Raw genomic sequence first — 27,892 nt, forward strand, 5'->3', positions numbered from 1 at the left:
AAATATAAAGACAATTCTTCAATTTGAAATCTAAAATACCTAAAATGCTCTTAAAGCAAAATTAAAAAAAATAATAATAATAAAAAATAAAAATATTTATTTAAATAAATAAAAAATAATAAGGACAGTCAACCAATTTCAAGAGCTGGGTGCTCTGCATTAGTCCTCTCATATTTGGTAAATTCGGGATTAAAATAATTTGATTTGGACCCATGTGAAGAGAAGAAGATTGTGTTTTTAACACCAACGGAAGTCACCTTCACCAACATACCAAGGATATTTTGAAAATTTTATAAAAATATTTGATTAAAATTGACGACCAATATGCACTTTATAAAAAAATTAGAATATATTTTGCACAAATTTTTATATAGCGAGTGATTTTTTTTTTTTGGTCCTTTTTTGGCACTTTACCCCTGTTTAATACAAAAAAAAAAAAAAATTGAATTAAAGAGATGGACTATGTGAATCCAATCCGGATCACCTGTAGCCTACCCGTCCCGACGGAAGTCATTCTTGCCCAGTAAAAAAGAGTGTCTATCTCAGACCATCTATTGCCCATATATCCTCCGTCTCAGCAACAGCAAGGCCTGGAGTTGAACTGATTTTGAGGGGAGTTGAACTGATTTTGAGGGGAGAGAGATGGAGATTTGTCATATGTTTGGAAATGGGTTTCAGCCTATCCTCGCCCGCCCTTCACTCATAACCTCTTCACTCCCTCCATCTCCAGCGGTTGCCAGACCCACCAAGAGCTCTCAATCCACCTCTGCAACCATCAATGTTTCGGCCACATCTCAAAGACCTCTCTCTGTTTCGCACACAAAAAGGCAATCCGCTATTCGCGACATTCAACAATCCTCTGAATTGGACTCAGCTCTGGCAAGGTTCTCTCTCACTTTAATGTTTGACATTATTTATGAAATGTGTTGCTTACCATTTCTTTGACATATGAAATTGTCTTCATCAGCTTTTATGCAGTCAAATTATGGATATTTGAGTTGAAATGTGAAATGGGATACTATATTTAGTACCTTAATTCTTTATTTTGGTTCAATTTTGACTGTTGAAACTGTCGCCTTTGGTTGCTCAACTTTGTTGATAGATTTTTTTTTTTTTGGGTGCAATGACCCATGATTTTTAAGTTGAAATCTCATCTGGGTGTTCTAAATAATGGTGAAATTGAATTACTGATTTGAATTTATATCAGAATTTATTTTTTTTGACAAGTGAAGTTATCTTTATCATCATTTACTTTATACAAACCATGAATTTCAAGTTGACATTTCCGCGGTATTTCAATTTGGTTAGTGAACTTATCTCCTCCTTTACAGTAGTTTTGCTGGCATATTGTATTGTGTTTGCTTGATAATCCATGCATTGCAAGTTTGTAACCTAAGCTCAACTGGATTTATGATTTGTGGCAGAGTTAAGCTTTTTGTTAGAGAATTGGACTGAATTTTGGTATTCTCTTGTTATACAGAGAATTGATTTCAAATGCAGTTGGTCATGTTTGAACTAGCTCAGTTAGTTGCGTGCATAGATTATAATTTGAGGATCCCCTAAGGTTAGACTTAACTACACGAGTGAAAAAAAATAGCCCTAACTATATCAGCCTTATGGACAACGTCCCTTAAGTAATATCTGAGATGTCTTTCATATGTTTATATGATTTAAGTGAAACATATTTTCCTTTCTTTCACTTCGCTTTCTATTACTTCCACTTTCCAGTATTTTTTTCCTTCTAACCAAACGCAGCCTTAAAAGTCCTACATTAGTTTGGTATTAGAACGATGTTGTCATCATGTCTGCATGAATTGAAAAACGGGAGGTTGATTAATAATCAGCACGATGACATACTATTCAGATTATAAAGAATCTTAATGCATTCCGATGGCTAGGCCCTGACCTTTATGACCAATTCCATGCTTTTTAACTTTCTGGGGTCTAGTTTCTCCAAGTGTGGAGAGTTTATGGAGATTAGTGATAGCAACCTTCAAAGGTGTATAAAAGGTGTGGAAAGGAAGGTAACTCAAAATCCTTGACTTGGCATATGTTAGATGATGTAGAGGCAATTTAGATCCTTGCATAGTTAGGATTAGTCAATTTGGGTGATTTCTGAGTTTTGTTATGTGTTCTTTTAAAGCAGTCATCCTTAGAGTTTATGTGCTTTTAATAATTTATTATTATAACAGGAAGTCTACAAGTCATGGTTAAAAGTCATGGGTTTTAGAAGTTTGAGAGTTTTGAGCCCTATGGTTTACCTCCATAATAGTGCAAGACTAAGAGTCATATGGTCCTGAGTAGGAACAACTATTCTGTTATGTGCAACTCAAAGAGTGATATAGTTATGAATGGAGCTACTTTAAAAAGGAGTATGACCTTTGTTTTTATCAATGGTTATATTAATGACTGGGTCTTGCAACATTTTCTTGTGAGTGTTTCACAAACTTTGAAGGTGCGAAACCTTTTCTAGGGTTGATGCCTAGGCCCTACTGCTGTGCCTTCACTACGTCTCTTTTGTTCATTATCATATCTCTCAAATTTTGAGCCGTAGATTCCCACAATCTGACTCTACGACTAACTAAAATTTCATCTACTAAATCTTTTAACTTTCATCTATTTGAGGCTCCCTTAGTAGTCCTATATGAGAGAGATTTTGAAAAGAACATTTCAATTTTTTGGGTCGATTATTCATATGAAGAGATTGGAGATGACGTTGCTACTCAAATTAAAGCAAGATGGGTTAGGTGGAAGTGGGTTTGTTTTATTGTTTCATCAACATTATGGTATTCCTATAAAGTTGGCAGGAAGCTTTGTGATAAATGAGCTGAAATGTGGTAGTTGAGATGAATGTATAGTCAGAAAGAAATGATGAAATTAGAAATGAAAGCATTCTTAAGGTGGTAGAGGTAACATTAATTTGGAGATAAAACAAGAGATCACTGATTAAGATGGTTTGATCTTACGCAAACCCATAATTGCATCAATGAAGGGCTTGATAAGGGGAAGGTAGAGTTAACGAGATAGTAAAGAAAGGCCTGTAACATGTTTTCTGATTGAAACTATGGCCCTAGACTGAATGCAATGGAAAAGGGGATTGCATACGGCCAGTCTAGAATAGTTATGATAAGGGTATGTTGTGTTGAGTTTTAAGAAAATTTTATGATAGATAAGGACGTTACTCAGAGCAATTGTAAGAGCTTTGCTTCTAAGTGTGAAACTAAGAGTTGGAATATGGAAGCATTTGTTTTTTGTGCAACAGTGTCAGAGGTTAGGGTTGTATCCGGTCCATTCATTCTGGCAACTTTCATGGACCAACATTGGGCAATGGCCTTGATTTTAGGGACTTGGATATCTTCTAATTAATGTGAATGTAGTAGCTAATATGAGGACAAATGAATAGGTGTGTGGCAATTTAAAAAAGGATAGAATAAGCAAAGAAGGCTTTAGAGTAGCGACTCAGGATTATATATTGGTTGGTTTATGTGCAACAAAAAAAATGCTATGGATTGGTAAGGAGTGTTTTGGTTTAAGCTGAAGTTTATTATAAAGATAAGGAGAGTGATGAAAAAAACTTGACCATAATAAAGCCATGATGGCTTGTTGTTTACTGGTATTGATTTAGATGATTAAATGATAACTAAAGATATGTGTAACTGTACCCAAGTGGTTGCAACAGCTTTGGAGGTTAGTTGAGTCGAAACTGTCCTGTTTTTCAACTTTTTTCTCGTACCAGTTCGCCAAGGTTTCTCATACTGAATGAAGATAGTCAAGATACCTAATATTTTTGTTTTTCTACTATTACAAAGATTTCTTATTTATTTCAGAGAGAATTTCTAGTTTCTTTTTTCATTATTTACATCCTCTAGTTGGAAGTGGCATCGAAATATCTTTATCTGTCAACACACGTGTGCACCAGAATTCTTTATTCAATAATTATCTCAGGCTATATTTCGATCACTCTTTTGGATTTGAGAACAGGAATGTGCCAACCTTATGTGTTTATCTGTCCACAGTCTTAAGTTAACCTGTTGGTAAGCAGTTCTGTTCAAATCAGGGAAATGCTTCAATTAATCTTGTCTCTGTAATGCAGCATGACAATGCATGTGATAGGTAGGTAAACCTTTTTCTTGATTCCATGTTCCGGTGAAGCAATATAACCTCATCCACACTAATGTAAATAGATGGATGTATTATTTCACAATTAGATAAAGGGGGGAATTTTGTTCTATCTTAAAGTATTCCTTTTATGGAACTCTCTGATGCATTTAGGTTAAGACGACTGACTCGTGTATTGATTTACAGGTCAGGAGGGATGTTGAAGGTGCAAGACTTGAATGTTGTTCTGCGCCATTTTGGGAATCTTAGCCGATGGCAGGAGCTTTCTCAGGTTCCACAGATTGATATCAAATTACGATATTTTATTTGATTTGCTAATAAAATATGTCATTATTCATAATCTGCCTGATCTGTTCATAGCGGGTAAACAATTTAACTGCTAATTAAACCTTTATTTTTTTTTTTAATTTTCTTTTCATATTTTTTGTATGTGCTTTCTTTCTTTGTTGTCCTTGTGTATTGTTGCCTAATAATGTATTTATGGGTTTTTTTATTAGGTTCTCTTGTGTGCAGATTACAATGCACATTGATGCAATTTTTAAAGTGGATTTCACGTAACCTTTTAAGCATTTAAAACCATGAACTGATGAGTTTGTCTGAAGGTAACATAAATATATTTGTACTCCATATTGAAAAGAAATTTTTTGAAGCTTCGGAAGAAGTATACTTTGTTTTATCAGGGACTTGCGGGTTTGAAGAAAGCACTTATTAGTTAAAACTTGCTTGGCATGAAATACATTTTCTTCCTTGTTAGGAAAAAAGTGTCTTCTCTTGGCATATTTGTGAACAAAAGTTCTGTCTTGATCTATAGTGTTGATCACTTCAGCGAAAGGTTTAAAGCTGTGATTGTGGATTGAAGACTAAGCCGAAAGATCGTATCAACATCTTCCTTCATCACAGAGTTTAGGGAAGGCAAGTGACTTAGAAGACCATTAGACCATAGGATTTGTATCTGTAATTAATAAGTAAGTTGATCTAAAGTTCGTAATTGATCTTGAAAAAATGGTTAAAATTAGTTTTTAGGTAATTAGGAAAATGGAACTAATTTGGAATTACTTTGCAATTGATTTAAGCTTAATTAATAAATTCGAAATTGAATATTTCTTATTTAGGAATGAATTTGAAACCTTTATTTGGGCTAGGAAGATTATATTTTATGTTTGAATTACAAACCACATATGAAGTAGATTTTGGCAAGGATTTGACGTTGTCAAAACTAACCTGTGTGTCTTTAAAAAATCTTTTTAAATAATATACATGGAATTTCATGCTGAACTTTATATTTCTAGAAACTAGACTCAATAAGCTTTTGAATAATATTTTTTCAAATTTTGAGTATGTTTGGCCCTTCAATGAAGCATCTAAAGTCACACCGTTTGAAGTCAGGTTCGACAGAAACCAGGATTGATTGAACCATTACTTGGATCAATCGAACTAACTCCAAAAGGCTTGGATTGAAGTTTTGTTTGATTAATGTATCAATCGTTGACAGCTAGAGTTGTTTGGATTGATAGAACTCAGCATGGATCAATTCATTCCTGTCCTTTCCAATTTTGAGTAGTTTTCCAAACCTTCCTAAACTCGCCCAAAGCTTTTCTTGTCAATCTCTACTCGTTCCACTACTATAAAAGGTGTCATAGGTTTTTCTAAACACATGGAAACATAACTCCAAAACATGAGAATAGATTACAAGTGATTGAGAGCCCAATACTGAGAACTTTATTTTTCAGCCACTAGTTAGGTTTTTCATAGAATACGCTATTATGCTGTGTGATTGAATTCTGAAGTAAAGAGCTTTATTCATGACTTGAATATTGATCAGTCTTAGCACATAGAGTTGGGTCACATGACAATAAGTAATCACTATATGAAGAGTGAATCCCGTTGGTGAACAAATTTGTTGATTGATAGGAGCATAACCTAGGTGATACTGGAGTGTCTGACGTGTGTGGATCAGATGAAATTCAACATATGTGGTTCTTCGAGGTAAGAGTCTTGATATTTGATTATAGTGGATTATTGGCATATGGTTGTCTCATTGTTCTTCCATTTTTGGGGTCTCTAAGTAAATATCTATCTCTCAATTTACTTTGTTTTATTGCTTTATGATTTGAATTGTTTGATTGGTTGATGATTTCTTTGACCATGATAAATTAATTGATTAAAATTGGTTAAAGTTGAATAAAGTAAAAGTGGAACTACTATTCACCCCCCTTCTAGGTCCTATTCAACCCATAACACCTAAGGATATATCTTTTCCCACTGTATTTGTGTGGCTATTTTCCCAGTTAATGTATTTTGTTTTATTATTGAAGGGTCTCCTATATGCAGATTACAACCCACATTGTGCAATTTGTTCTGACTTGCATGTTTCCAATAAACCATATGTTGGTTAAAAATTACATGGCATGAAAATAATTTTAGCTGAACTACTTATGAACGATATGTGTATTATATTTTGTGTAAACATAAATGACGTGAATAATTTTAATGAATGAATAATCTTAAAATCTAGGAAATGTATGATCAGTATTTCTCAATGTTTGTGTTTGGATTGATTTGTTGGCTTGTGGGTATGCTTTAGGTGGAGAATGTGGGATTTTGGTGTAACATAATAATAAATCCGTATGGGTTTTTTCTTTGTAATGTGTTGGAAAAGCTTTGAAATGATATAATGAGTCTTATTTAGGTTGGATTGAAGCTGTGAGTTTAACTTTATTTAAATCAACTCAACAAAGCTTTTTCCGAACTACTCGGGGAATCTTATTTTTACATTCCGCTCTATCCATGGCCATAGCATTAAACCACATGTTACCATATCCTTCTTTACTATTCCCACATTAACTCTGTGTTTTAAAATATTTCAAGTCTGCAATCATCCATCTTTACAATCATCCATCCTTAAGTTTAAGTGGTGATGTTATGGATGAACTATGTATAACCACCACTAATAGAAAGTAGATGTGGAGATTACAGCGCCTGGGTAATCCCTTTTTATTTATTTTGAAATGCATTGTGGTGTTATTAAGAGGACGATCTTATGCAGTTGAATTATTACATGCTAAGAATGGTAGATCTGAGTAACAAAAAATACAGCAGTTGCTGGCTTACTGCTAAGTCTTCGTTATTAATTCAACTTCTCTTGGGCAAATTAAAATTGTGATTGTTTCAGTTTGCATGTTATTAGATCTTCCCATTTCCCTTCTCGTAGGGTGTTAACACTGTGGACTATGGTATCAAGAAATTTTCTCTGCTAAGCAGAAAACTATAAAGAAAAAATTTGTACAAGTAAGAATAATCAGAGCTAAAAAAAAAAATGATTTTATTGCAGTCTTGCAGGGAATATAGGAAGTCTTTGTCTGATTTTGATTTGTGATATTCTTTGGTAATTTCTGTTTTTTCTTATAAGTACTTATATTCTTGTCTGAAGGACTATAATTGCACTCTCTCCCCCTCCCTCTCGGTATTTCCCCGCCCCTTCCCCTTCTTTGTGTGCATTCCTGTCTATCTCTCCATTTCTCTCTTTTTTTGTGTATGTTTTAGTGAATATATGGATTATTTCTTCTTCTCCCATTCTTTGTATTTGATCTAAATTTTTCGTTTCTTGAACTTCTTTTTCCTATCCACCAATAGTAAGTTAATAATCATAATATTGTGTTATTGAGAATTATTGCAGCTCTTTGATTGGATGCTGAAACAAGGGAAAATCAGCATATCATCTTATAGCAGTTATATAAAGTTCATGGGAAAGAGCCGTAATCCTGTGAAGGCTCTAGAAGTATACAATAGCATAACAGATGAGTCAATCAGGAACAACGTTACTGTCTGTAATTCTATTCTTAGTTGTCTAGTTAGGAACGGCAAGTTCGACAGCAGCATCAGGTTCTTTCATCAGATGAAGCAAAATGGTCTTAGACCAGATATTGTTACGTATAGCACGGTATGCCATTTTGACTAATATATATTATCATTTCCGTTGGACATAGAATTATCAGTTGGCCATGTAAGGTTGATTTTCAGCCAAAATAGCAAGTTGATCATACCAAGAAAAGCAAAGATGGTCATGTATATAAATCTTACAGTGTCCTTATTTGGGATAATTGATTATAATAATATGCTCATTTCAATTATTACCTCCCAGAATTGAACTCTTGCTGACATCTCTTTCTGAGATGCCATTGCCAACACTTTTACTACTGTGCAATTATTATGGGAAAAAAAAGGAAAGAAAAAATGAGAGAGAATGGAATGTCATATTACTTTATGGCGTCTAAATGCACTAAAATATTGAAATAATTGAAGTTCTTCTTCCAGTTTATGCTGTTTTAATTTTTGTAGGTTCTTCTGTAAGCCTCCATCATTCTTATCTTCTGTCATCTTTAGCTGCTTTCAGGCTGTACCAAAGCTAAACATGGCTACTCTAAGGCATTAGAGTTGGTTGAAGAGCTGAAATACAATGGAGTGCCTATGGATAGCATAGTCTATGGGACACTTCTCGCTGTATGTGCTTCAAATAATCAATGTAAAGAAGCAGAACAATACTTTAACCAGATGAAGGATGAAGGTCATTCTCCTAATGTTTTCCATTACAGCTCTTTGCTGAATGCTTACTCGGTAGATGGCAATTACACGAAGGCTGATGAGTTGGTTCAGGATATGAAATGTGCAGGGTTAGTACCAAATAAGGTTTGTTTTCTTGTTTTATGCTGCTAATGATTATGGGTTTCCAAGCATTGGTGTATTTGGATTTTTTTTTTTTTTTTCGCTGATGGTATATCAATATAGTAGTATTGTCCATTCATCATCTTCATCTTACCTTTATTTCATATGGATACGTCGGCCAGTGTTGTCAAATCGACTGCCAGGGAAAAAAAAAAAAAAAGAAAAAGAAAGGAAAAGAAAACAATTATTGTATTTGTGGTTTAAGTGTAGGCATTCGTATATTCTTAAGATTCATGTTAATTTGGTCCAGACAAAAGTTTATGCTCGTTCTTAAGCTACCTAATGCAACCCTCATTTTTCCGGGCTTGGGACCGAATGCATAAAGGTAGGGCAGTAACATGACATAGGAGGATAAGGTATTAATGCACCAGTTAGAAAGAATGACATGGTCCATACTGGTTATAATGTTAGAGGAAGGGAAGAGCAAAATTAACATGGGTTTACTTATCAAAAAAAAAAAAAGATGGATAGAGTTAGTAAGAAAAGATATGATAACATGTGGCTTGAGTAAGGCTATGGTCTTAGATAGAGCAGAATGAAAAAAATATGACTCATATATAAGTAGTAGATGAAAAGGTTTTGTTGAGCTGGTTTAAGTGTTGGCATTGGTCTTGGTGCTGGTAGGCTCTGAGATAATTTGGTATCAGCTCCACACAAGCTAGCGTTGACCCAAATGTGATTCACAATAAAGGATTGATGGAGAAGGGGGCATTGTTTGGTGCAATGGTCAAAAAGATCTGCAGGGATTACAAGAACTAACGTTGTACCAATTCATATGTAATTATGAATTACACAAATATTCTTTCACCAATACCTTCGGATAAAATAATATTTCCATCTTCAGTATTCTCATGTTGAAATTGGGCATTGGTGGGTAGCATGGAGCTTTTTAAGTATGATTGAGCTACCATGATCTGCCTGGATTTTTTTTTTTTTGATAAGAATTGATCTGCCTGGACTTTTCCTTTTCTTTTGGTATTTAATTATTAATAACTTGCTATTTAGAATCTAAAATGAAATTAATACTAAGACAAACAAGACATTTATTCCTCTAATTTAAAAAATAAAACTAAGAAAAAAATACATTACCCGCAATCTGTCAAAAAATATTGGGTGAAGCTAAATAGATTAACAACCAAATGAATCTCCAATGAGAAGTTAAATTGACATCCTTGTGAAAGAAAACAAAAAAAAAAAGAAAAACGAAGAAGAAAAAGACAATATTATTTGAGTTTTGAGAGAAGGCCCAGATTTATCCCAGATTTTCAGAACCCCTTGAACATTTGGAGAGGAGATTTCTAGCTCTGCATGAAACATTGTCTCCATGCAATAGACCAAGGAAAATGGATTTGTCCTCTTGAATTTATGATTGAGGTTTATAGAACATAAAGGTGAATGGAAACATGTCATGCTTATCTCGGTAGGTTGACCAAATCTTACATGTTTTATTAATTTTTTCCTTTTCTTTTCAGTCACTCTCTTTTGGCTTATGTTTTTCCTCCATTGGTTTAAGGCTTTGAGCTTAAGAGGTCAGTACGAGAGGTGATACTCTATATGATTGAAAGTGTAGTGAAACTCGTATTCGTATTCGTATACTCTCTCTACTGTTTCTTTCATCGAGTTTACTGACTCTACATTTATAGGTTTCTATTTGCTTTTGTTGGTTCTCAAGAACTTTTCCAAGTTTCTTTTATCTCTCTATCTAATCTAGTATATGCATTCCATATCTGCCAGTTACTACTCATAGTGTTTTCTTCATTATTTTTGGTTGATTCTTTCAGGTCATTTTGACAACTTTGCTAAAGGTATATGTTAGAGGAGGGTTGTTCGAAAAATCTAGAGAATTATTAACTGAACTGGAAGCTTTGGGCTATGCTGAAGATGAGGTATATACACCTGATACCTCTACATTTTATATTTAAGTTCAAAAAGCTGTTGTTTCATCATGTCACAGGAAAGTTTTTCTTTCATTACATGTCATTTCTTGGAGAATGTTTCTAGAAATAAATGATCTTGACCTGAAACACACAATGATTTGATCCATGAAGAATCATTTAGTAAGCACACAGGATTCACATTTTGAAACCCATGTCATATCATTATAACAAATTTGGTTGAGATTCAACAAATTCCAAAAATCACATCTCATACATATCACGTGTAGATATTGAAGTTTACTTTTGTCCTTCATTGAACCTTTAGTTTTTACAGTAGAAGTAGGTTTAAAGGGTTCACTTTGCAGCCTAAAAATGAGCCCTTTGGCATATCCATTATCAACTGTTTTGGTGCCTATGATCAAAAGCATTGTTATGTTGTGCAACCAATGTCTAGTGCTCTCTGAATTATAGGCATTCTAGCATCTACAAATTTCACAGTATAGCTTGCTTGTGAATCCTACAAATTTCACAGTATAGCTTACTTGTCAGACATCTACGTATGTGATACTGGTCAAAATTGGTACATTTTTGTGCCCTTGTAGGTTTATTTTTGCTTGATAGTGGCAGATTTTCTAATTGTCCTTTTTATTTTCTTAACATCTTTTTTAAGTTGCAAAGTACTTCGACAGCTTATCAAATGTAAATTAATTGTAGATGCCATACTGTTTACTATTGGATGGTCTTGCGAAGGCTGGACATATACATGAAGCAAAATCAGTTTTTGATGATATGAAGAATAAACATGTGAAATCTGGTATGTATTCGCTGTTAGATTATGAGCTTTCTGCTGTCTTCTTTTAAACATTAAATTCTGTGTCCTACCTTAATGGTCCATAATGCAACAAATGCATGTTTAAATATCATATCAAATGAATAATAGTATTTCTTGTTCAATAAGTTTCATTAAACAGATAGCAATACAATTATAGATATATGGTTTCAACAAGCCTATTATAACCATGGTTTTAGATTAAAGTAGTTTAGCAGTTTTCTTTTCTTTTCTTTCGATCCTTTTCTTTGGGGGAGGGTGGCTTGTGTGTGCCGAGTTGTTAGGGATATGGACACTCAGAAATGTTCCTTCCAAGATGGCATGTTTTTGCCTTATCGCATCAGCCTGTATAGTTGCTACATTGTACACAAAAAGAAATTTGTTTTAAAGATGACATTCCCTTACATGTCAGATAACGGTCAATGGTATGTGAAATTGGGTACTAGATGGACTGCTCATCTTGTTGGGCCTGGGCCATGTTTGTTTTCAATTTCTTCTAATGGTTAGCCCATAGCCTGCTATGGGAAATTTCCCCTATTGGGCTGTACAGTTTTACACTTAATATATATAATTACCTTTATCTTTCAAAAAAGAAGAAGATATTTTACATGTAAGATGTGTGTTTTATTTTCATTACATCTTAGGACCGCTTGCAGAGTATATACATAGATGCCTAGCAAAAGTTGCATTTTCTAACTTGCTTCACTAGAAATACTTGAATTTTTTTTTTGGATACATGCAGATGGCTATTCCGACAGTATTATGATTTCAGCATTTTGCCGAAGTGGGCTATTGGAAGATGCAAAACAGTTGGCTTGCAATTTTGAAGCCACATATGACAAGTATGACGTGGTTATTTTGAATACAATGCTTTGTGCCTACTGCAGAGCAGGGGAAATGGAGAGTGTTATGAAAATGATGAGAAAAATGGATGAATTAGAAATCAGTCCTGATTGGAATACTTTTCATATCCTAATAAAATATTTTTTCAAGGAGAAGTTGTATCTGCTTGCTTATCGTACAATGGAAGACATGCACAGGAAAGGGCATCAACCAGAGGAGGTATGCTGCACTTCAAGTGCCACTTTTTCTTTTTCTTTTTCTTTTATTATTATTATTATTATTTTTCATTTAGTACAAACAATTATTGGATGCCTTTTGCATTCCTGACTTTGTAAGTAGAAAACACTGATATGCAACCGATAGAACTGTCCTCAAAAGCTTTTGTTTTTTCATGCGCCTGGGTCCTGTCCATGTTTATTTTCAGTAGTAAAAATGTAATACGATAAATCGCTATATGGACCATGAATATAATCACTAATTTGAAAAACCAGAGTGAACCTGTTAAAAAGTTTAGTAGATTTATTATATATGGAATCATAATGGAGCTAATATTATGGGGGAAAAAAAGGTAAGGAAACGGGACAAATAGCAGAATTTCACACATATGTTTTTAAATTTCTTTATCTATTTTTTTTTTTATAAGTAAATTTCTTTATCTATATATCTGTAAATTAACAAATTTGGCTTTCCATACGAGTGGAGTTTCTTTCCAGTAATGAAATGATGTTATTTTTGTATTGTCCCATGACTTGTTTTAAAACTACATTTGGAATTCCGCCTTTTAAAAAGAATAATTGCAAAAAATACCCTGTCATGTCCCAAACATGCCCTAGACGCATTCCTCAAGTGTACACGCCATGTCCAACCCAAAAAAATTAAACCACACTCTAGGACGCTCCCCAGTCCGGCCCTCAGACATGGCACTCCTTAGAGGAGGCTCCATGCTTTAGAGATGGATAGAGAGCATGAGATTCAGCCTGAACATATTATCCTTTGCTTGCTGAGGCTTTCAAAAACTTACCCCACTCAAAAACGAATAATGGTGTATTCTTGGGATGCGTTCCCCTTTTGAATGCTTTCTATTCTATTTTTTACTTTTACTTTTATATATATATATATATATATATATATATATATATAAATAATCTCACTCAAAAGTGTTTTTGGCTGCTATCATTATTTGACTGCTCATGTCATGCCCCGGCTCCTGAAACCCAAGACCCAGGGTGTGAGGTGTAGGGTTTAAATCAAATTAAAGTAATTATATTTCTTAATGGTGTATTATTCCAATGAGTTCGTATTCAAAAACTTATAATTTGAAATGCAGACCTTCATGTGATCTGAAACTGAAACCAATCAACTATATGCTCATGAGTGTATTTCTCTTTTCTGTCTATTGTGGAGGAAAAGAAAACTTACCACCATAGTGTTTCTATCTATTAACAGCTGCCTTGTCATTACCTCACAATAGTCTAAATGGGAATGTTTACCATATCCTCGTATGATTTTTATTTTTATTTTTTTTATTTTTCCAGTGAGGATCCTCATGTGAAATTAAGGAGCCTTGGGTGAATTTTGGGTGAATTAACAATTAGTGTTCCATGGCTGCTAATGAGGTGATTTACTATTCAGATTTTATTTGATCACTTGTAGAGGTTCAGGAGGAGGATGTGGTGAAGGGGAAGGAGCTGCATGACTTTTGGGTCAAGTACAAGTTAGATTATCTTTTTCATGAAATTTTGTCCTGTTGAGTTGTTGGAGTTGAGGATTCTTGCTGATGGAAGCCTCCAGTAAGGGGTATTTTGAGGACAATTGATTCTATGGGGTTACAAAGAAGGTGAAGGGGCGCTCTTGTCTTTTCCTTGGATGGCAATTTGGGGTCTAAAGGATCCAACCAAAGTGGTATTTGTTGGATGCACTGCAGCCTCGAGAAAGATTCTCATTATTGATAATCTGGTGTTGAGAGGTAATTCCTCCCTGATTGATGTTTCACGTGCAAAAGAGCAGATGAGATAATGAACAATTGTTGATCCATTGTTTGATTAGTGAGGGAAGTATGTTATCTCCTATTCTCCTCATTTAGGGTTCATTCGGTTTTGCCTAGATCTCTTATAGTCTTGTTGAGTTTTAGAAGGTGGGCTGTGCAAGTTGGAGTGTGGAAGTTGTGGGTAGCTGTGTGCTTGTGTTTGTGGGGATGTATAAGGGACAAGCACAGTAGACAATCAATAGTAGGAGATGTCAGTGGTATTGCTAAAGAAAATGTTTTCTTGAATGCCCTCTTTTATTTTTTATTTTTTCTGGTTTCAAAGTCATTCAGGTTTTTTTTTTTTTTTTTCCCTAGATGATTGAGGGGAATTCGAGTATAGGTGCTGTAGTTTTGCCTTTTTCCCAGTTTTCTTTTTTTGTGTGTTCACTATACATATATCATTTGTACATGGTTCTGACCAACGGGCCAGTTGCCTAGCGGTATCAGTCTCTTACTTCCCAAAGGGAGGTCAGGGGTTCAAGTCTCAGAAGAGACAAGTGTGTGTGAGTACCAACTAGGAAAAAAAAAAAAATTTGTACATGGTTTTGCACTTCCCACTCTTAGTATTTTATCTGTGAAAAAAGAAAAAGAAAAGGTGAAATTTGCTAGATCTAATTTATCCACATAAAAAGAAAAAGAAAAGGTTTGCTGATGCTAGTGTGATACTGTGATACTCATGCTAGTAACTTTTATTGGATATGTCTCTCATGCACCCATGTCTCAACGGGATTTGGACCCAGAACGCCCTATCTTGAGAGGGCAGGAGGTACCATTCAAATAGAGCTGGTGGTAGCTAATGTCAATATTGCATTAGTTTGTATGACATTTAACTAAATGTTTGTATAACTAAATATTTTCTAACTTAACCTTTATTAATAAACATTAAAAGTTTCCTCGGTCAGCAGTTTATCCAGTCAGCTATTTGATATTTCTGGAGGAGAGGAAATAAATAGGGATAAACAATTTCCAATCCTTCTATTGTTACCATTTTTCCGTTCTTCTTCTGCCCAAATTTTCTTTTAGGTTTGGATGCTTATTTTAAACACAGATATTTGAGTAAATATCCATCATGTTTTGTTTTGTCATGCCCACATGAGTTACATTTCAGCCAATATTTATTTTTATCATTGCACTTGTGATTTGTATTGCAATGCATCATGGTTAAATTTTAACCTCCATAGTACTTTTTCTAGGCGTTTTTCTTCTCTATCAGATCAGAATCTGAAGAAATCCATGTCACTAGTGATATATATCGGGGCCTGGGTATTAATTGACACTGGAAGACCAACAGGCCTGTGGCCTAGCGGTACAAGGCTCCTACTTTCCAAAGGGAGGTCAGGGGTTCGAACCTCAGTGGAGGCAGTGTGTGTGAGTCCCAATTAGGAAAATAAAAAAAATAAAAAAAATCACTGGAAGCCTACTGTTAATACTTGAACAAAGAATATTCCATTTTCTGAAATAGCAAGTATAGAAAAGCAGGCTTCTCCTTTTGGTCTGGTCACACGGCCCCGAATTTTATTTTTTATTGTCCATCACTAAAAATGTCTGGCACTTATTTAGGGATAGAAGTATCTTCACGAGAATTTGGATGAACTCTAGTTGTGGAATAGTGCTTTTATCTTGTGTGATTATGAAGCTGTTCAGATTTCTAATTAGTTGAGGTATAGTTAATGTAGCTTCATAGGCTCCAACATTGTTTTTACTTGCAGGAACTTTGTTCCTTCTTGATAGATCACCTCGGTAAAATTGGGGCCCATCCAGAAGCATTTTCTGTCTACAATATGTTGAGGTATAACAAGAGAACAATGTGCAAGGATCTTCATGGGAAGATTCTGCACATTCTAATTGGTGGACAACTTCTCAAAGATGCATATGTAGTAGTCAAGGTATGATATATTGTTTTGTGAAATCTTAAATGAGTTTTTTGCCTCAGGATTATTATTATTTTCTCAAAATAATTACCTGTTCAGGACAATGCGGGGTTGATCCCACAGCCTGCTATAAAGAAGTTTGCAACTGCATTTATGAAGGCTGGTAATATAAACTTGATAAATGATGTTATAAAGGCTCTACACAGTTCTGGCTCCAAGATTGGTCAGGTAATAAATTGATTTTAATATATTTAATTAAATTGCATCTTGAGTCTCGTATCTGTAACTTGAGATTTTAGCATCATAATGAGATGCCCCATATGGAACAGATCATTATTTTTTCCTCTTTGACATTTATACATCCTTAGAAGCTTTGGAGATGGAGAGAAGTAGAAAGAGATACAAAGGAGGATATAATCATTGTTGAGGAGGCTGAAGGGGGAAGAGGAAGGTTGGCTGACAATTCTTGTTCCGCTGACCAAAATATGATGAAATAGTATAAGACACAAAGCAAAGAATACAAAGACAGCATAAGATTTACATGTGTTGGCTTTAAAACCCTACATCCATTGGAGAACTCAAGATCTTTACTATTTTCTCAACTCAAACAAATAAAAATACAATGGTAACACTTTATGGGCACATCTGAATCTTAGAGATAGAGATAAGTTTGACTTTGTATCTTTACATCTCTTTTACATATCTTCAATATAAGAGAATTCTGTAGATAGATTTGGTGTGAATCATCATCCATAAAGTCCTCCATCAAGATCAGCCACAGTCAAATGCCCTGTCTTGCTTGTAATATTGACTTTTTCTATTATTATTATTAATTATTGTTTTTTAAATACAAAATATTGAATAACTAAATCAGCTTCTGTCATAAGCCTGCAAATGAATCTTCATGATCATCTTTAAGCAAAAGTTGAGACCTGAATTTGTTGACAATTAAATGGTTGCCAAGTAAACTATCTCTCTAGCATCAACTAACAAAAGTATGTAAGAATCAAGAATGTGATCCAACAGTCGTGGTCATAAAATGTGGTCTAAGAATCCACAAATGTCCTTTGTGACACAGAATAATGACAATTCTATGAAAAGAAACAACAATTAACAAAATTTAATGGAGACAATCTCACTCTCTCTATATTTATTTTTTTTTCTAAGAAAGAAAAGATCTAAAAGAATACTACTTGAAAGAAAAGTGAAGGTGATCATGAAATAAATAGAAAGTAAATTTTTTTCCCCTGGTAAATAGATGGAGAAGTAATTGATAAAATAAAACTAGCAGAATTGCTGTTCAGGGCAAGGTGCTATGAACTTGGTCTCGTTCCCCGATAAATTTTGAATAAAATATGAAGTAAAGAAGAAAGAGAGCACATAAGATCTTACATGGGTTAGCTTTAAAAGTCTACATCCCCTGGATAATTCAGATTTCCACTATTTTCTCAACTCAACCAATAAATGATAATTTCCTATATTTATTGGCACCTCTAAATCTTAAAGATAGAGATGGGTTTGAGTTTTTTGTCCTTTTTCTCTTTTACATATTATCAATATAGCAAACACGAGAAATAAGATTTGATGTGTATCAATAATCATCATCTTTAGCAACATTAAAAGCAGCACTTAGAACTTTTGACAAGGCATCAATAGGTAAAGAAGTTGATACAATAAAAGTAACCAGAAATTATATTTGAATAACCATTCCAAATGGCAGATAAATGCCAAAAGCATCATGACACGATGACTTTGGTGCCAATTAGTTTGGATAATCTCTGCAACATGTTTTTCAAAGTTTAAAAGGATGAGATATGACAAGTAAAAAGGTCCAATGTCATCAAATTATTCTAATCTTGGCCCTTTGAACATGTCTGACGGATTCTGTCATCATGCGATCCAAAAAACAAAATACACAACTCATCAGAACCAAAACCATAAAAATGAAGAGAAAATAATTTTTTTTTTTTAAAGATATATATATATATATATTGTTAGCAGAGGTTTGATAGCCACAAATCATGGAGATGACTTACCATATTAGCAGTGATTTTTTTTCCCCGTAATTATTTATTAGCAGAGATTTTATAGCCACAAATCATGGAGTTTGACTTTAATTACACATATGTCAAGCCATAAAATATGCATTTAATTTCCTTTCTTGTAGTATTAGCATGTTGTCTTTTTATTTTATTTTATTTTATTTTATTTACTTATAAATACTAGAGTTGTGAATGAGTGATTTATCTCATTCAAGCGTTTACACATTTCTCTTCTCTTCTCCTCTTCTATATTATATTTCTTCTTATATATAAACAACCAGAACTGCAAAAGGCATTCCATTTAAACACTGAATGAAGTATCATCTCCAAGTCCACAAGCTACTGAAACACTAGCTAACTAGCCTAAGCCACCCAAGGGTCTCTTCAGCCCCAAGTTGCAGCACTTGACAAACCTTCTGAAGCTGTTTCTGGAATACGTTGCTTTCCCTACTTTTGTAAATTAGGTTGATTGGAATGAAAGTGTGAAATCAATGTTGTTGGTCAATCATGCTTATCCACCCTCATCACTGCAGCTTTGGCAATCTGGCTAAATGAATGCAATGATGGAGCTTTGCATTCTGGAAGATAGATTTAACCTTTTCCATTGCATTTCTACTTCAGGGTTTATTTCATATGGCTATATCACGTTATATTGAGCAACCTGAAAAGAAGGAACTGCTTCTCCAGTTGCTACAGTGGATGCCAGGTCAAGGCTATGTTGTTGATTCCTCTACAAGAAACTTAATCCTCAAGAATTCACACTTATTTGGGCGCCAAGTGGTTGCAGAGATATTGTCCAAACAGCATATGGTGTCGAAAACATTAAGACCTCGTGAGATGAAGAATAGATGAAGTTAAAAATGGAAAGATTCCAGGTAAAACTTATGTAGCCTATTCAGAATATAGACAAACAATTTGATGCTGATTGGGTGCAACATTGCCATTTTAACCATGTCATTATCTTTTCTTTATTTGTGCTTAAATGTATACTCATTTTATGGGCTCGGATTCTGTTTGGTCTATACTAACCTTAACAGAAACAACTCAATGGCATTCCTATGTACAATCTTTATTTTTGGGTACAGTGCTATGTACTATTGAAATTCGTTGTGGAATGCATCAATGAATCAGTTTTTGACATTTGCACACTTTCAGAAATCTACGGATCAGATTCCACCAGAATTTATTTCAGCATTTGGTCGTGATTTTCTCTTGGGCAACCGGTGGCATGTAACAGAGCTCTTGCCCACAATTATGGCTATTTCAGGAGCATTCCTGCAGAATCTAAAGCACTTCTGATGGTTTAAGGTACAAAATATCTATCAGCGGGTAAAAATAATACCAGCTCAAAGATAGTACCAAAACTAGGTCTTTATCTATGTTTTCTGCGATATTTTTATATAATTATGATATTATATGTATCTGCTATGTATGAATCATGATTATCCACAGCATCCTTGGAGTTTAGCATGTTTCTATCCTTTCATTGCATTATTACTGGAGCACACAACTTTTTCCCTTTCTTGAGGAAATACGCTAACGAGAAAGAGTTGAAGTGATTGAACTTCTCAGAGTTGAACCTGAACAAGTTATGTGAAATTGAGTTTATGAGCACTGATCAATCAAAGATCGTTGTTTGTTTGGATTCAGTGATGGCACAAGGCAGTCTTTGTGGTACTCTATAAAATTTCTGTCCGTAGTTAGGGGGTTCTTTGGTAAGTTGATGCCATTATTATTTAATTAGCTTCGTGATAAAGTAAGAGAGGATATTCGGATGTCCTGATTGCCCTGACCAGTTGAGGTCTATAGTGTTTAGTGGAGTATTATGTTGTAAAGCTTTCAAGCTCACTGACAAAGAAGACTGTTTATGGTTGTGATTTGTGAAATTCATATATGTATATATACGCTATAAATCTTTATTAGTGCACAACTATATTCACCAACAAAAGAAAACAAATACAGCAAAAGCTCTAAATTTCTTCCTCTTTCCAGAGTAGAATTACATTTAACTGATCATGAAAAAGACATCTTTGAGGCCATTATTATTATTTTTTGATAAGCAAGCAAATTTATTCAAAATACGTTCAAAAGGTGAACGTGTCCCAATGACAACAAAGGGATCCTATGGTCCCAAAGAAGAAATAAAATCAATCATCTCCTCCGGGGAGGAACAAACCTACCCGAACCCCAAAAACATAAAGATGTAATAAAAGTTGATTTAAGAACAACAATCGAGGATTCCTTTCCTTCAAAGGATCTATTATTCCGCTCCCTCCACAAACACCACCATAAACACAAGGGCGCCATCTTCCAAAACCCACGAGCATGGCCTCCCATATAGCACCCTCCTCTCGTAGATCGAGGCATAACCCACGAAAACATTCCTAGCAAAAGACACCAACAATCCAAGGCCACCGGACAATGCATAAGAAGATGATCCACCGATTCCCCATTGCACTTACACATACAACACCAGTTAACTGTGATTTGTCTTCGCCTCCTCAAATTATCAAGCATCAAGATCTTGCCCGACACCACTGTCCAAGTAAAAAATGCCACTTTGAGCGGCACCTTAGATCTCCACATAGTTTTCCACGGAAACGTAATCCCTGTAGTATCTAAGAGGCATCGGAAAAAAGATCTCACTTCAAACATTCCCTGAGAATCAGGCACCCAAACAAACGAATCTCGATCTCCGCCAAGGATCTCAAGCCGATATAAACGATCTAACAACCCGCAAATATCGTCCAACTCCCAATCCTAGAACGCTCGCACAAACCGCACATCCCAAGTCAACCTCCCGCTATCAAGCCGGTAGCAATCAGTAACCGAGACATGCCTATCAACAGCAATCAGCAATCCTAAACAACATGGGAAATGAACAAGTAAGGGTACAATCACCACACCAAAGGTCCTCCTAAAACCTCACATCCCTGCCATCCTGAACTCTGAATCTGATGTGTTTGGAGAACTCATTCCATTCTTTCCTAATGGATTTCCAAACTCCGACCCCAGCAGGAATCCTTACCAAACACGAGCACCACCTCCCCGTTTCTTCCCCAAACCGGCACAAAATAACCCTCCTCCACAACCTATGATGTTCCACTCCAAATCTCCACGACCACTTGCCAAGAAGAGCCCTGTTAAATGGCACCAACCTCCTTATCCCTAGACCTCTGGCTTGAATCGGCCTACAAACCTACTCCCAACGAACAAGATGATACTTAACCCTCCTCCACAACCTATGACGTTCCACTCCAAATCTCCACAACCACTTACCAAGAAGAGCCCTGTTAAATGGCACCAACTCCTTATCCCAAGACCTCCAGCCTGAATCGGCCTACAAACCTACACCCAACGAACAAGATGATACTTAAATTCTCCTTGTAATCCACCCCTTAGAAAATTCCTTTGAAGCCTCTCAATCGAACTAGCAACCACAGATGGAATCTGGAATAGGGATAAAAAATAAGTAGGGAGACTTGATAACGTGCTTTTCAGAAGAGTAACCTTCCCACCTTTTGATAAATACTGCTTCTTCCACCCTGCAAGTCTCCTCTGAACCCCCTCAACCACCGGATCCCAAACACCCAGAGTCCTCGAAGAAACTCCCAAAGGTAGCCCCAAGTATGTAATCGGAAAGTTACTAATTTCACATCCAAGCACAGAAGCTAACTCACCAATATTATGCCCCCACTGGAATCAAGGCACTCTTCCCTACATTCACTTTCAAGCCTGAAAACAAATCAGCACCGATCTCAGGTACCTCATCTGGGACACCTCAGCCTCACAAAATACCAACGTGTGAGGCCATTATTATTTATTTAGCTTCGTCATAAAGTAAGAGAGGATATTCGGATGTCCTGATTGCTGGACCAGTTGAGGTCTATAGTGTTTAGTGGAGTATTATGTTGTAAAGCTTTCAAGCTCACTGACAAAGAAGGCTGTTTATAGTTTTGATTTGTGAAATTCATATATGTATATACACTATAAATCTTTATTAGTGCACAACTATACGCACCAACAAAAGAAAGCAAATACAGCAAAAGCTCTAAATTTCTTCCTCTTTCCAGAGTAGAATTAAATTGAACTGATCATGAAAAAGACATCTTTGAGGCTATCTACTTTCCTATTACCACACACATTCTGGTATCTAATTGAATAGCAAAAGCTGGTCCTCAAGTATTTAAAATGATTGACATATTATGTTTTCATTTGAAGAAACGATGGCATAATCGGGCAAGAATGAAAACTAAGAAATTAATTAGTGAGACTTATAGGAGGCATCGATAACTACTACTCTTGGAAGCACTAACACTTGTATGGAGTTGTATCCGTGTCATATCTGTGTGTCTAACACCGACACCTCATAGACACTCTTTGAACACATGTCCAACACTTTATATACAACATGCTGTCTTCTTTGTTTTTTGGGTTAACGGGGCTAATTGTAAGTCTTTGAAGCTTCTTTTGGAGTTTGTGGATAGCTTGAAATTATACTGGTGCCTAGGGCGTCTTTTGTTGTTCTTAGGAGCGCTCCCCTTTTGAACGTCTTTAATGAAATCTTACTTATCAAAAAATATATATTTATGTTTTTGTTTATTACACATTGTGACGTGTGTTTAATATCAAAATTTTAAAGGAAAAGAGGTTGGACATTTTGATGTTGGTTCGTATAATTGTTTCTAGGACTGTCATGTGCTTGTTTTATATAAGACAAGAGTGTTGAATGTGTTGGTCAAGTGTCCGGAATGTGTTGACCAAATGTGTGTCTGCCAAGTGTTTGAAACTATAAAAATTACTTTTAAATTACGAACATGTCCATGAACTATCGGGCACATGCCCAGGAGTGTTTATGAAGTGTCGATGTCTGACACGGACACACCACCTTTGTAGAATTGTTCATGCTTCTTAGTCCCAGACACCTGGTCGACAGTTCCCTGACACAAAGACTTCTAGAGTAGCCATGTTCGATGATCTTAGAATTATATTAACATATTTCAAATTATCTAAATTTTTCTTTAAGAAAAATTGGCATTATGCACATGGTCACAAGTGAAGCACATAATGGTACCTTTTCATATAGAATAAAAACATTATTGTAATGACAAGGTAGTGGAAGTAGCATATATGATATTACAATCATTCCAATAATGGCATAGCTTTGTATTCTAAATTACGTCGGAGAAACTCTTAGTGCAACAATTAAAAATGAATTTAAGTTTTATAATAGTCAAACTCAATAGATGTATATAAATAAGAATTTATATTTATATATAGCCGTGTCCATGTCATATACATATCTTACCTTTTTAGTATTTAATGCGTCGTGTGGTATCATGTCTGTGTCTATGCTACTTACTACTGTTTGGGTTCATATGACGGGAAGAATGTCATTTCTGAAGCTAATATTCAGAGTGGCACATACGGAAATTCCAGTTGTATTCTCATATGGAACACAGATCTTTTGTTTGGGGGAGGGGAAGGGGGGGAACAACCGTACCCTAACCTAGACTGACACCTGGCCCTTCACTAGACTTAGTTGCTGCAGACATCTCAGGCTTGCCATTGGTTACTAGTCAGTGCCATTGATCCCATTTTTCCAGGTCAACACAATGCAATTTCCTTCACAGATGTTGCTAACCAGTTTCCACTAAGGATGGAGACATGTATGTATATTGGCTGCTTTTAATTGTTGTTCGATGTAGATCTGATGAGCACTCTCAAATGATCAATAGAAACACAATCTACGAACAGTCACTCTAATCTATGAACAGTCTGCATGCAAAACTCATAAGAACCCACAAAACCAATGAACTTTGTATGCAATGTGAAAACCCTAATATGAGTGTATATGCATACGTGTCTCCATACATCTGAATCAGAACATTTTCCACCTCACAGAAGACATTGAAATTTTAAGTTGGATTTTTTTTGAAGTTTTAAAATCGTGACCATGCGTTCTGGGAAATAGAAACTCTAATTTTGGCAACAGAACAAAAGTGTACCGGTGCAAGTACCATACTGTATCGGTGAAGATAGTTTTGGAATGCAATCATAAATAATCCAGTAGTGTACCAATGCATGTGTGCAAGTGTAGCAGTGCACAGCTTACTGGAGTTGAATTCTGAACTTTTTAAAGTGTTGTGGAGGGGTCTTTGTTGCCATTAAGAACTTCAGATCCATTTAGGATATGGTGAAGGTTTTAGCATTATTGTACCCACTTCAGACATGAGATCAAAACTATACCACTTGTTAACAATACCTTTGATTTAGTGAAAGTCACCTATTCTATTTTGCTTGTTTAGTTACTTGTCATACTTAAGTACTGCTCCTGTTGGTTTTACAAAAGTGAATTTTACTATCTGTTCTTTTGAATCTGAGCGTTGTTGTAAACTAGAGGTACTTGTAAAGTTCATATTGGTTACATTTCAATCTTTGCTCCAAATTAAGTGATTGGGAAAAATCACTTGCACTGAGCTTGCCCTTCTAAGCTGGTTTATAAATGTAAAACTTGAAATTTTGATTCATTTTTGTGTCAAAGGTGATTGCGTCAGTGTTATTAATTCGGCAATGAATATGATTATGTATATATTTGTGGTTTTTTTTATTATTGGCTTCACATCTATTTTTTACATGGGTCTTAGTTATTTTTTTAAATGGTGTTTCTGATTTTGAATTTTCGGAGGACAATAAAGATCCTTATGGCTCATAAAGTTAAAAGTACATGCTACCTAGTTAAGAATTTATTAAGTTTAACATAATATCAAAGTTGAGATTTCATCAACAACATAAATGTTGATACTTGATAGCCATGATTGATGTGAAGCATGATAACAAGAAAATGGAAAATCTATAATCTCACATGGAGCATGCTTGACACCTTGTGTAATTAAGTTAGGTTAAATGAGGTCTTACTTTAAGTTTATTGTTGGTTATATGCTGTAAATTGGCTTTTCTAGTAGGTCCAGAATAGTCTTAATGGGGTCTTTATTGCTGTCTTTAGTAGGTCCAGAATAGAGTTATTGGTCAAAATTCCTTTTTAAAACTATAGTAAGCTGTAATGTCTGTTATTTCTGTACTTTAGTTGAATTAAAAATGTGAGAATTTAAGATTCTATGATTTATGATTCAACTTAACCTTGGGGGTTGTGTCTTAAGGAATTCTCGGTGAGCTTCCTAGATTCTTCTTCTTTGCATTAGTTTGCTAACTTGTATCTTCTTTCCATTAGTTTCTAGCTTTTATTATCCTGCAATGAGCAATGAGTTTTCAGTATTCACTCTTTTCCATTTCTAATTTAAGAAGCCTAATCTTTTTCTTCATTAAACATCAAATTGTAGCAACTTAAAACACAAGTCAAACTGCAGTATAATGCTTAGTTACTGCTCATAGTCCCCAAACAGCCCTATCTCATTCCCAAAACTTTTCTGCACCTATCCAAATCAACCCCATCCTTTCCCTTCCTTTTTGACCTTTAATTTAACACTTAAAACCGTGAAATAGTTGCTGTCTACTATTTTTAGCAGTTAATTGTCTTTAGAGCCAACAACCCTGACTTTCTAAACCAGGCCAATTCTATACCCTTTTGATTCATGAGCCATACAACCTTTCTTATACTCTTTAAAAAAAATGTCATCTCTCCTTAGCCTAAGCCTATCATTAGATCAGTCGTGGCCTGCACTATCATGAGATTCCGAGTTCTATTTCGCATTGATTTTAGCCATCAAACATGCTCCCTCTCTCTCTCTCTCTCACTCACAGAAGTGTTTATGATATGCATTCAAGGTCTTAAAATTCAATATTAAGTACTTCCCTCCGTACTCTTTTTCTGTGGTAGAAGGTTGAGACTTTTTTTTTTCCCTTTCAAATTCATGTTTGTTTTGCCATTGATTGGTTTAGCATTAAAACACTCACTGGCTCGAGTTTGAGCCTCAGAGCAGCCACTTTGTGAAATATTAGAGGTTAGATCTGCCTCTAGTCCTCCCTCCCTGGTACCCTGCTGTGGCAATACTTGATGTCTTTTTTATGTTGGATACAGAGGTGCTGCGTTTTTGAAGAAGTTAGGGTATTCTTCTCTGACAACCAAGTTTGGAATCACCGAGATTTTGTCTAATTTCAAATTCAACGGTGGTTAAAAAGTTTTCTTTATCAAATATATAGTTTCTGCAGCACTAGATTCCCATTTATTTACATCATCTCAATCGCTTACTGCCATCCTGAAAAGATGAGGATTATCAGTTGATTTTGGTACTTGAATTTATTTTTGAGAAGTCTATTTGACATATATGTTGATGTGAGAACCTCTTTCTTCATTGTTACGAGTTTCTTGTATATGAACCCCTTGCTTGAAGCATCGTTATTCAGGCTTCTAACTTAACATAGAAGGATTTTAATCCAAAACTCAGTTTCTGACTGACATGAAGCCGGAGATATGCTGTTGAACGCATTTGCCCTGATTCTTTAACATCTGATTTAGTGACATTGTCCAGCCTTGTTTAAGGAAATGCATAATAGTACAAAATGGAATTAGACGGTGGAAATTCATTAGCAGTCACCTTCTGCAATCGATTGATCAACACTGGAAATTACATATACGAATCTACAATCCCAAAAAAGTGGGACTTTAGCTTCAAACGAGTCTTCTTTACCACTTGGCCTTTAGAAAAGGCTAACATAATATGATGTTTATAATTTCTGCAATAACCATTGAGCCATTTTATAACATGGGAATTATTGCTCATCTTGCATTTTCTGCAGAGTTGTAGTTAAATATCTGTGCGTCTTTAACAAATAAGCGAACTTGCTTATCGACAATGGAAATTCAGTGGGCCCCAGAGAGATTCTCTATAGAGTATTGATTCATGAAGCAGATTCAAACCACTTTCATTTCCCTAATTGATAATGGGCGAAGATTCAATTACCTGCATCATTCAATCATGATGCAATTCCCTCGAAGTTTTTGATTCTAGAGAGTTTGAAAATAATCCTTATATTTATTCCTTAGGTTTAAAGTTTTGGGTTGTAATATATAGGAGTCACATTACTCACCATAATGGTCTATGCTCGTTAATTTTCTTTATTTTTTCGTTCTGTTTTAGTTTCTCTTCCTCCTTTGTTTATCGTTTACCTTTTTTCCCCTTTTCTTGTTCTTGAAAGCATATACTGTATTTATTTGCTCACTATTAGTTATCAAAGATAACCTTTTTTTATTACATGCAGGTAGAAATTTTTTACGTCCTAGTTGCAATGGTTGTCCCGGATTTAGGAAGCTCTTCAGAAGGTGTGTCCCGAGATGGTGGTCTACAGGTCTTCTCCGTTCTCCAGTAGTATGCATACCATATTGCTGATATGTTGAAACGAAAATGAAATTACACAATAATAATAATGAATTATGTGACATAGGAAGTGTTTTAAAAGTGATGAAGACAAGATTTTGATGTATGTTTGTACATATTAAATGTCATTTTTAGTTACCGAGTCTCTTTGTCCACTAAGTGGTTGTTTAATCTATGGAAATATTAATGACTGAATGTAATTATGCATTGAAGCACTCTGAAACCACA

At 35.1% G+C, this 27,892-nt stretch overlaps 1 protein-coding gene across 3 annotated transcripts; it reads left to right on the forward strand.

Annotated features, from left to right (window-relative positions):
• The first annotated feature begins 447 nt into the window (after positions 1-447).
• Positions 448-27,806, forward strand: LOC132300418 (pentatricopeptide repeat-containing protein At1g10910, chloroplastic). 3 transcript variants are annotated; one of them, XM_059797462.1, is made up of 13 exons: positions 448-884; positions 4,306-4,390; positions 6,031-6,105; positions 7,796-8,059; positions 8,503-8,805; positions 10,623-10,727; positions 11,433-11,532; positions 12,290-12,609; positions 16,126-16,302; positions 16,387-16,515; positions 18,951-19,204; positions 19,485-19,637; positions 27,549-27,806. In XM_059797462.1, the coding sequence occupies exons 1-11, from the start codon at positions 643-645 to the stop codon at positions 19,179-19,181; spliced, it is 2,031 nt and encodes a 676-aa protein (XP_059653445.1). In that variant the 5' UTR covers positions 448-642; the 3' UTR covers positions 19,182-19,204; positions 19,485-19,637; positions 27,549-27,806. The 3 variants fall into 3 exon arrangements, with proteins under 3 accessions (XP_059653445.1, XP_059653447.1, XP_059653448.1); XM_059797464.1 differs by lacking the exon at positions 6,031-6,105 and having other exon boundaries at positions 449-884; XM_059797465.1 differs by lacking the exons at positions 6,031-6,105; positions 7,796-8,059 and having other exon boundaries at positions 450-884.
• Positions 27,807-27,892: the final 86 nt, after the last annotated feature.

This window comes from Cornus florida, unplaced genomic scaffold, assembly GCF_030987335.1.
Source record: "Cornus florida cultivar Cherokee Brave unplaced genomic scaffold, ASM3098733v1 CherokeeBrave_3.0.0_Hap2_Chr03, whole genome shotgun sequence".
Taxonomy (NCBI): Eukaryota; Viridiplantae; Streptophyta; class Magnoliopsida; order Cornales; family Cornaceae; genus Cornus; species Cornus florida.

Coding starts and splice junctions, on each gene's coding strand:
- LOC132300418 (XM_059797462.1), top strand. CDS start 643: ATGGAGATTTGTCATATGTTTGGAAATGGGTTTCAGCCTATCCTCGCC. Junction 10,728..11,432: donor TGGGCTATGCTGAAGATGAG/GTATATACACCT, acceptor AATTAATTGTAG/ATGCCATACTGTTTACTATT. Junction 11,533..12,289: donor GAATAAACATGTGAAATCTG/GTATGTATTCGC, acceptor GGATACATGCAG/ATGGCTATTCCGACAGTATT.